General features: G+C 35.7%; 1 protein-coding gene across 1 annotated transcript; it reads right to left on the bottom strand.

Moving 5' to 3' along the window:
• Positions 1-7,735: 7,735 nt before the first annotated feature.
• On the bottom strand, positions 7,736-11,851 carry LOC127867364 (transient receptor potential cation channel subfamily M member-like 2). Its single transcript, XM_052408450.1, has 4 exons — positions 11,676-11,851; positions 11,062-11,221; positions 9,176-9,363; positions 7,736-8,205 (listed from the first exon to the last, which is right to left on the bottom strand). The coding sequence occupies exons 1-4, from the start codon at positions 11,794-11,796 to the stop codon at positions 8,096-8,098; spliced, it is 579 nt and encodes a 192-aa protein (XP_052264410.1). The 5' UTR covers positions 11,797-11,851; the 3' UTR covers positions 7,736-8,095.
• Between the last annotated feature and the right edge of the window lie 61 nt (positions 11,852-11,912).

Below are 11,912 nucleotides of genomic sequence, written 5' to 3'. Positions count from 1 at the left end.
CGGAAGTTTTACTTAGGACGATTTTTCGCTCACGTACGGTTTTTGAAAATGCCGGTTCGCTATACGAAATATGTCCCCCGCCACCAACTCGTGATCGTTATATGTACATCTCCTTCCGTTAACGCAATATGCATCCCACCTCCATACGGGGAACAAATAATGAACCCGCCACCTCCTATGCCATGGAAACGAACTTCTTGTCCATTCACAAGCCCCCGGAACGAAGTATGCACCCCACCACCACCTCCCCCCTTGAAACGCAAAATGCATCCAGCAACCAACCCGAGAACGCAATATGCACCCCGCAATCACTCATTGTAAAGCCATATGTACCCCGGTACTACCTCAAGGAACGCCGATAACCCAACATTCACCCTAGTACCAACCCCTGGAACGCAATATGCACCTCGGGAACACCTGGAGGAGACAATATGAACGGAGTCTCCAACCCTACTAAATGCTGTATGCATCCCGGCACCTTCTTATTGTAAGTGGGAACGCATACCAGCACCACTCCCCTTGAACGCTATTTGAACGTTTTCCACCACCTCAATGAACGAACAACCTAGAGATATACAATATGCATGACACCACCGGCCCAAGGAATGCAATATTCACCCCACAACCACCTCCAATAACTCAATGTAAAAACCCCTTTACCCCCTAGAACGAAACATGCACAACATCACCACCGCATGAAACGCAATATACGCCTCGTCTTCACCCCTTTGCAATGCAAATGTAGCCTGGGACCGCCTCCAGAAACTGAATATGCATATTGCGTTCGTCTCCTAGAACGATCCGGCACCAACTTCATTAATGCAATATCACCTCGCCACCCACTCCAGAAACGAATTATGCACCTCGCAACCAACCCTAGCAACACAATATGCATCCCGCCACAAACCCCAGAAACGCAATATGCACACCGTCACGACCTCCAGGAACGCAATATACACACCGGCACTACCTCCAGGAACGCAATATGAAGCCCGAAAACGTCCCCAGGAAGGAAGTTTGCTATCCGCCATCATCCCAAGTCACGCAGAGTTCACCCCGACACCATTCCCAGTAACGCAGCATGCACCCAACTACCCCCAATGGGAACGCAATAGACATCCATACTTAACACACAGGAACGCAATATACACGGCAAACTCTACTCACGAAAACGCAATATTTACCTATCAAATACCCTCGGGAACGCAATTTGTACCCAACCACCACCCAAAACAATGCACAATACACCAATCCACCACAAACGGGAACGCATTGTGTATACAACCATCCATAAAGGAACGTAATATACACCCAACCACCACACCCGGAACGCTACACTAGTATGCACACAACAATAGTCCCATAAATACGTAATATGCACCCCATTCCCCCCCCCCCCGGTTTTCAATTTGCTTCCCAATCATTGTCTTCAGGATTGCACAATGCATTCCAACGACCATCTCCGGGAGTGCAATAGGCATCACATCTACCAACCATTTGGAACGCAATATGCACGCAACCAACATCTTCAGGAATGCATTATGCAACTCAACCCCTCCCCCCCCCCCCCCCGGGAACGCAAATACCACCCCAACCGCCACAAGGAAAGCTATATGCACCACATGGTGAATATGGATCTCAACTATCAACCCCGGGAACGCAATACTATTATGCCTCCAACCACCACCTCATAACGTAATATGAACCCAAACCATCACTTCAAGGAATGAGCTATGCATTGCAACCGCCGCCTTCAGGCTTGCAATATGCAACCCAACCTCCAACTTCAGGAATTGAAATGTGCAACCCAACCACCAGCTTCAGAAATGTAATATGCATCCCAACCAACACCTTCAATAATGCAATCTGCACCATAACCATCACCTTTCAGGTTTCAGGAATGCAATGTACACCCTAACAACCAACGCCGGGAGCGCAATATGTTTTGGATGTATATTTCGTTCCCGAGGAAATGTTATATTACAACGTTCTTGGGAGTTAGTAGAAACCTACTAAATGGCAACTAGATACAAGATCGTAGTTACACGATCATAAAGCTTAAAAATCGTTAACAATCCGATTGGTACTAAATACTAGGCAGGCATATACAAAGTTCTTTTTTAGAAACCTCGAAAAAAAATATTAGGCACCTAATGATTATTTTGTAGGCACCTAATTAATCTGAGTTTGAACGCGAACCATACTCCATCATTATTAGCTGGATGACATTTGTCCGTAAGGACATGTGACCGCCGGACTTAAAGTATTGGGATGGCATACATAATATGTCATGAATCTAAAATAAGTGAAATATGCCGTGTTTCTGATAACTAGATATCCTCATTGTTTGTGTGATTTGATGAGATAACATATAATAATGAAACCAGTAGATAACCAATAATGCAGGGGTTTTAAAAATCATTATAATGGATGATGTATTGTCATTCTAATTATGCGGAGGACAGACCTTTTCAGAGTGAATCACTGTAAGTATGCTCTACACTCTGGTACTTTCAACTTTTTCAAAATTGCAAAACGCTATATGGTGTCTCTTTCAAAAATATGGATCGAGCAAAATGTAAATGAAACTAATTCCACGCATAGTGTGACTTCAAAAATGCACATTTTAACTTACCGTGAATGTGATATTCTTTCAATGTCTGAACGGGATACAAAATGACGGTTTTCTTTACATGCTTTCAACGATATATTTAACTTTTAACATCTTATATCTAATTTATAAATTATAAAATCTTATATTTAACACCTGACTTCTAACTCGAATCTGTTCGGCTTCCGTAAGTTCATGACCCGTCTACTTACAAAAACAACAACTATATACTGAAATACATCGAAGGCCCGTTCAACTAATAACCTAGTACGTATTTTGAGCACCAACATTCATGTATAAACACATGTGGATGACACGCTAAGTGCTGTTGTTGTTTCCTAAATAGTTATATATTTATTTTGACGAATCGCTGATACAATAGAAACTAGATGAAACTGGTTTTACATTTACTTTATGATTTGTTCTGTAATTAAATCGTTCATGTGCGGTTTACTGTTTGATGTGAGAATTTTTTTAAACGCCTATCTGGAATAATTATCTATTGTGAAATACAAAAACGCATCAATGTGCGCACCTTTGGTTCAATGCTTATGTGCATACAAAAAACAATTCATACTAGTAAACATATTTCATGTCAGTTTACGTGATTTCAAAGGTCGCAGATGCAGGGGCGAAATTCTCACTTCGTTTTTCGTTCTTCATTCCGTAGTGCTTCCTCTGTACTTACATTGACCACGATTAGAGGTATTTAACAATGCGCACATGTTTGCCTATATGAGATGGAGTATCGATAATTTGAACTAGTTTTGTAGGTCTAACATCACGGTCATTCGTTGTGGTCAAATGTTACAATTACTGTTCTGGCTTAAGTAGCTATAAGATGAATTGGAAAAAAAAATAGCAATGAGACTTGAAAAAAACACCAGTGTGTCGCAGCCAGGCTCAAGGTCAGAGATTAAGAGCGTACATTGAGGTCAGGAATCTAACTGGGAACAGTGTTTTACCTAGTCCGTATATTGTTTATTGAACAAATTGGTATACAAACTTAAAAACTTAACTCATTTTACAGAGTGAGATACGAGTTCTAAGAAAACAAATGTGACAATTACACAAATTAAATGTTCGTATTATTTGAGCGCACATTCGTACCTTGATTTATTTTGAAATCAAATTTTATAAAATATGGCGGTATAAATGATGTGTTAAATGGTCATATTACAAGATTGACATGGACTTCCCTAATGGAGTTTAGTCTAACTTGAACTTGTAAAGCGAAAATGCTTAATTATTTCTCTGCTGCTTTAGTTGAGCTTGTTTTACAATGGAGAGTTTTAGTGCACGCGCTGGTGTATCATTTTCATAAACACGTACTTTTTAATCTCAGTTAATGTCATTTTTAAAAATAGTTAAATATATGACAAGTTTATATATGTGATATGCATATAATATAATTGCAAGTAATACATTTAATCTCCGGCTTACTGCATTTCTGAATGCAGCCGAGACCGCAATTAGACATATTTAAAATAAGAACATTGTCGCAGACAAAAAAGCAGTTAATGTTGTCATAGTAATCATCAGATCTTCATAGGTTTGATTTAACTAGCTTAAGTTCTTTTCAGTTATGGCAAGATATTTCGATGACTATAGAACCGCAAATTTGATCTGACGAAAATACTGAAATAACGTGCTTATTTCCTAGATGGCCATCTTACCACATACTAAGCTTCATCAACTTAGCTTAAGTACTTTTTGACTTATCGTAGGATGCAGATGTTTTGGTCGGACAGACGGACGACAAACGGATACACGGAAATATCTGAATGTGCCAATTGTTCGTATCGACCTCTTTGCATATACCAGGTTTCACCAACCTAGCTTAACTACTTTTTGACGTATCAAGAGTCACAACCTTTGCTTAATCACAACTGAAATAACCTGCATATGGACCTTTATCCAGATAGCGTTAGTACTTGTTGAGTTATCAAGGGGTCCAGGTTCTTTTAAAAAGACCGACACATTGACAGACCGACTCACGGAAGGACATGAGGTATCGATACTGTCATCTCAGTTTACATCGGTAAGGGTCTAGTAAGCCCTTTACAAATGATCAAGCATAGAGATCTTTTTCATTGAATGTTTTCTGTATGTATAATGTTAAATGTGTCGCTATATTCTTCATAAATATCAACTGTTTCACAGCAAACATTGATCAAATAACATATTTGTAAATATTTTCTTGAAAAAGCGGTCTGTATCATAATGCATGAGGTCGTTTTATACAGTTTTTTTTTCAAATACACGTTTATGTAAATTATTTTAAATTTGCACATAAAGGTCTTGGGTCTTGAAGAATACTCAATATATTATATTATTATAGATGGTGTAACAGTTCACTGACTTTATCAGGCCGATAAATAGAATAGTATCAAAGAACTAAAGAGAAGTTCCATATATTATTAGTTTTATTCCCAAATACTGAAATATTCACTATTACTACACTGAATAGCCATTAAACACACATATGCAAATACCAAATAACAACTAAACATGATTATTAACATCTGTTGTTAATATTATTTTCTTTTAAAATATAACAACAGACGTTGTGTAATCCATACGTAAATAATAATGTATTAGAAAAAAACGCTCAATTTCATTAAAAAGTAATTACGAGATACTGCATTATTCACTATACTTCAAGATACAAGATTGAGTGTGTCACAAGACATACTACATACTTCAACGAGTTTTCAAACTGGTAATTGAATCTTTTGACATGCTTAGTTATTGTTTGTAATTTATATCGAAACTACTTGTATTAAACAGTGCATCCGTCTACACTCATCTGAACAATCAAACACCTATTGACATACTCACATTTCATTTATTATACTTATCTTCAAACTGACTCTCACACAGTGTGTGGCCGTCAAAAGATGTTTTTAGTTGCAAGATGTAAATATGCGTATATTAATACAAATGTCTTAAGAACATCATCTGTATTAGTCAAACTGCAACATGTTGAAAAAAACGAGGAGATAGAGTGAACGAGAAGAAAAAAGGGAATTGTATTAGTAGATGAATAACGAAATCGATTACAAATTGTATAGTTGCTTAACGTCATAATTTAACAAAAAGGCAAACAATAGAGTTTACATTGTCAATGTAAAACATATAAAAATTTATAAAACATATAAATCCTACATAATAAAGCCTTAAACAAAATAGACCCGATTATTTCCTCGGTTTTACAAATAATAAAAACAATGAAACTCCGGACACAATATCATAAGAGAATTTACATTATGGTTTAAACAAATATTATGATGTTGAAATTAAAAATGGTAGATATGTGCTATTATCAAATAATAGGTAAACAAAATAAGATTAAATTGGATCGAGTTTATATTTCCTTCTTGTTCGATTTGAAAATGTTTTAGCATGTTGTAACCGAATTCTCCAACCATTAATTAATTTTAGCTGGGCTGGCGCTGCTGTGTTCATTTAAACAGATTTAAACAGCATAAGGAGGAATATATATTTGAGGCAAACGTTAAATTTAATGAATAATAATAAATTTACTGTACGTGTTTATTTATAGTTAAATTGTGGTAATGTTGTAAGACTTATTAAGACTTATCAGGCGCGGTTACAGACTTTGGGTCACGGAGGAGGTGGTTGGGGCCTAACTGTTTAAACCATTTAAACATTTTCAACCATTCAAAAACAGAACGTTTCAAAATGAATGTAATAGCATACAATTGGCACATGCTCACATGATAATTGTGTGTTTAAAGGAAAGTTTATTTTATCAACTAAAAGGAGCAGTTAAGCGATTGTTATATACATACGACAACAATATATGCTTCATAAAAACTTACTGTAAATAGACTGTATAAATGTATTGAATAGTAAAGAAAAAAATCTTGATTGAAAAAAATCTAATCTTGAAAGAAAAAAATGTGGGGGGTAGGGGGAGGGGGGCGTACGCCGTTTTGCCCCTCTATTACCGCCTAAGCTAACTTATAATAGCATCTTTATCCTAACTAATCATATACATGTTGTATCATATATAATGGTAAATACTTTTTTTTAAATAATGTGACAAAAGTGTTATAATATGTTGAAACAATGTTTAACAATTTATTTTATATAATAAACTAGCATGACTACAATATTTTCGACACTAGTGATGTGTATATGATTTTATATATTATAACATAAATCGATATGTATACATCTGTCTGATATAAACTTATTTTCATTTACTCAAGCTATCATTTTCATACAGTTTGATTTTGCTAAATTTGCCGGAAAATTCATGAATCACTTTTTTTAAAGACAATCACCGTTGTTATTGGATTATTTTCACTGATATAACTGAGAGGTTTTGCATGATAACATTATTCATGGTTCACGTATTAATAATGATTAAGTTATTAGTCTCAAATAACATATCGACCATGGTCTTCAAAAAATAGCATATTAAAAAAGGAAAACATCTGTGTCGTGTTGATGTTTATTTTGGACGAAAATCACATCAGTATAAATTTCAACGCCGACAAGCTTACTAAAGATTTTTTGTTAATTATAATTGTGAAATTATCGTGGTTCAGGATACATGGCTATGTTATGTGAGAATAGTAGTTTTTTTTGTGTCGTGCAATAATTAGAAGTCAGTTATGAAAAAGTTTAAACCTTCTTGGATCAATCAATCATTGAGCGATTGTATTTATCAAAACAATATTATACAAATATAATATATTCATAACATTGGTGGAAAGTATCTGATTTTCGAGCATAAGGCAAACTATTAAAATGTGTTCAAATGTGGTATTATTTTAAATTAAAGATTTGTCAACACATTATCATACGTTATATATTTGACGTATGATATAGTAGCATGCAAAAACCACATAAATTCAAATTCAATCACAATAAATCCTTACATAAACAATCATGTTAAAAATCATTCCTAGTAAAATGTGTTTTAATACTAGTATCTATAGAATATTAAAATATACGAATAATAACTAAAAACTACAGATAGCAATTCTATTTGAACGTTTACTGGAACATTATTTATGATAAAGACCAATTTCATATACATAACAGACAATGTACACAATGTATCGCATTATCAAATGTGATTCCAACGCGTTGCGATTCATTTTTTAAGTAACAAAGAGAACCAATATGCTCTAACACTAATCACGATTTTTGAATATATACACAACACAAATTGTGGCCTAATAAAGTGATGAATAGGTAATAATTATTATAAAATAACACACATATAACTGCGTTGTGCGAGTGTGCTTTGTCGCACTATATTGCAAATTGATTATGTCCTATAAATAATATACTATGTGCTACGATGAAGTTTCTCTCCTGCTGTTGCAGATGGAGCATCATTGTTGTAAGAATTATATGGCATTGCTTCACGTTCGTTTATATCATTATTTTACGGTCGTGTATATTATTGCTTCAAGTTCGTGTATATAATTTCTTCCGCGTGATTTAAAATTCTTGTGTCTTTGCATTCTTGTTCTGTTTAAGACACCGTTTAGCTGCAGCATCAGCAAATTTCAGTAAATGTTTACTGTAAAACCCTTCTGTGTCCTTTAGTCCTGTGAATAAAGTATTGTTTTATAAGTATTTTTATTGAACAAAGCAACACACGGATATTGACTTAATATAAACACGGGGGATAAACAAAAAAGTGACATATTAGTTATTAAACCAAACATAAATAGACTTATGACGTATTTTTTGTAATTCGTGTTGTTAATATTTAAAAAGTGATTTTTTTTTTCAATTATAACAAACAAACACAATAATACATGATGCTTGGTTAATTGGTTTTATAAAAAGTATACGAGACAGAGCAGTATACACCTTAAAGGTTGACTTTAACCTTAAGGTGGCGTGACTGTCTCATGTCTGTTGCAAACTGCTTCAATAATGCAAAGATTCGAGTGAGCCAAGTTTCATGACAAGTTTTCAAAGGCATATCAGGTATGAAGCGGGCATGAAATGGAGGTTGGAATATTTTACCTTCCCGTGTGAAATTGACCTAGCGCTAACGTGACTGACTCATTCTTTCTGCACATATTCACAATGGCATTTGAACCAAAAGTCATAACAGACATGGAGTTGACACGAAACTGATACTGACCGCCGGCCAGACAGAGGGAAGAATGGCATTTCTCGAACCTCATATAGCAAACTATATCAGGAGAGAAATTCTTGTTCTTATCCACTCCTTTTATAACAGAACACCAACTATAAACATAAATTGATTAAAACTGGGATCAACGCATTGGGTCAGTACAAAACATGGGGGTTTAAACTAGTGTGAGGGCTAGCCGAACTTCACAATTATCCCAAAAGTAATCACACATGAACCAAACGTCTAAAACGATTTTAATCAAATGCACATATGCAGACAGAAACCTTTCTCAAAGAAATGTCATTTTATACGTGCCTAATTATAATCTTCCTCCAATTTTCTTTCCAAAAGGCTCACTCAAAAAGCATGTGTTCGTTTTTAACACTAACAACTATAAGTAAAAATTTAAACAGTACATTGTTACTTACGGAATTCGCTGTCGTACACATCGTACGTATCTCCACGAGAAACCACATATCGTATTGTACGACGAATGTAAAACAGAATTATCCATGGAGGGAAAAGCACGGGTCTAGAGTAATATTCACGTACAATTCCGTAACAGTAGAACTTCCAGATATGGCCCGACTTCTCCTGAACATTTGCGAATGTGTGGCTGTAAGATAACAAGGAGAACATTAGACTCCTTCAACGCTCATCTGATGACCTTCAACTCAGAGGTATTATACTTGAGACCCCTGGTTTTGGGTTACTTTTGACCAAAAGGGCATCATTTGAGCAAACTTTGTAGGGGACAATTAAACGATGCTAACTACCAGTATTTACACATCTGGGTCTTGTCATGTTAAAGGATTTTACAAAAAAAATTTTTACAAAATTTCAATAAATCATGTTACTCCTGGTAAGTGGCCAGCTTATAATCCCAAAGCTTTATCAAAGGCCTGGGCCTTATTGTTTTAGAGATTTTATTTTTATTTCTGCTATGTGTTCATATTATAAATGTGTCCTTTGTCATTTTGTAGGTCAGGTTCATGAATTGCATTAACCTTGTAAACCTCTAGATGATGCTACATTCCAAATATAAAATCCATGTGCTATGCGGTTTGACACAAGAAGATTTTTAAATATGCCCCCGGTATCAGTCAATGAAAAACAGGTGACCCCAGGGCCGGTCACTGTTAAGCCCAGGGGCATTTTTGAACAAAGCTTGAAGAAGACCTCAAGATAATGCTACATAATGAATATGTAAGCCATGGGCAATAAGGTTTCAGACTTGTAGATTTTTTTACGTTTCCCTCTTTGAGTCAATGTTAAACTGGTTTGAAGCCAGTTTTGATCCCAGGGGATTTATGTGAACAAATCTTATAGAGGACTGCTAGATGATGCACATACCAAATAGGAAAGCATTTGGCTTTACGGTTTCAGAAAAGACTATTGTAACAATATCTTCTATGGAAGTCTATTTAAAATTGGCGACCCAAGGGGCGAGGCCAATTTTGATCTTAGTTTGGAAATACTTCTTAGAGGACCTGCAGATGATAACACATGCAAAATATGAAAGCCATCGGTTTCGTGGATTCAGGCAATGAGATTGTTAACGGTTTTCCCTATATAAGTAAATGTAAAACTGTGGACCTATGGAGCGGGGTCTGTTTTGACCCCACGGGCATAATTTGAGCAGCCTATGTAGAGGATCCTTATATGATGCTACATACCAAATATGAAAGCCTTGGGTTTTGCTGTTTCAAACAAGAAGATTTTAAAGTATACCCTATATAAGTCTATGTAAAACAGGTAGCCCCGGGGCAGGATTGGTTTTTACCACAGGGGCATAATTTGCACAGACTTTGTTGAAGATTATTATCCCACGCTACTTACCAAATATTAAACATCAGAACGTGTGGCTTTAGAGAAGAATATTCAAGTTTTCGTTTTTCAAACCCCTTTGTTTTGGACCCTTGACCTAATAAATAAACGGACTGGAACGGTATTGTAAATTTTTATAGAGAACTACCAAAGGAACATTCCTGTGTAGTTACGTTAAATTGTACCCCGAGGTGCAGGAGAATAGGTCGTTAGAAGAAAAGATTGACATAAGCATTGACAGACGCACTGCCATACGGTCGGACGGACGAAGGTTGACGGACACTAACGAATGGTCGGACGGTCGACGGAAATCACGGTATCCGAAAAGTTCACCATAAGCAAGTTGTGCTCAGGTGAGCTAAACTGGTAATAAACGATGCATTTTAAATGCAATTTACAATGAAAAAAATACATATTATTTCGACAAATAAATGCTAAAAAATAAGTGCTAATTCGTATTTAAGCAACCCATGACCATTCATTGTACCTTAACATTGCAATCAGCAAATTGTTAAGAAGTATGTTAGTCAAAATCATGTAAATGCCTCCAAGGAACCCAACCATGTGGGTGTCTGTTGGACAACGATCTGTACCGCCTTGCGGTCTCCAAACGCTCTCATCTGTTGTGCAATTTACAGTCGGCGGCCCTACAACATTAATCATATGATTACCATTACATCAAATTATCACATGGATTTGTTTTAATGTATATCTAAACAAAAACAGATTATAAAACATGTGGAGAAATTCCCAAGCAATCGATTGGGATAAACATCTGTATCAAACGTTTAATGACAATAACTGATCAAGGAATTATTCTTGTCCATTCCATAAATATTTTGCTCAATTTTAACACTTAGATACACACAATAGTATATTGGCACCTATGAAGTATTCAATCGATTGAATGTGATATTATCGGTAAATAAAAAGGTTTATGCAACATTACGGATACATATTTATTGTCTGAAATCAAAATGTCTTCGTTTCCTTGGACAATTTAGATTTAAAAAAGAAATCAAATCATAAAATTATTGCAGTTTTCGATTTGTTATTTACTAATTTTCTTATTTTGAAACCCAATGTATTATATTACTTAACCTCGTCCAATTTCGTCCAGAAAGAGCTCCCCAAAGATCTGCCAAAATGCTGTGTGCCAGAACTTGTCCCAGAAGAAAGGCTTGGAGCTTGGAGAGTTTGGGTACAGGTTGGCTTGGTACATAACACAAAAGCTGACAAAAAAGACAAAGAAGAATACCGCCCAAATAAGCAGGTCGAACATCTGAAAAACAAGAAATATATTTTGTGTACGTATAATGCAAAATAAAATAACGAAAC

Source organism: Dreissena polymorpha, chromosome 2, assembly GCF_020536995.1.
Source record: "Dreissena polymorpha isolate Duluth1 chromosome 2, UMN_Dpol_1.0, whole genome shotgun sequence".
Lineage (NCBI taxonomy): Eukaryota > Metazoa > Mollusca > Bivalvia > Myida > Dreissenidae > Dreissena > Dreissena polymorpha.
Note: the sequence above shows the minus strand (reverse complement) of the source record. Positions and strands in the feature narration are given on the sequence as shown.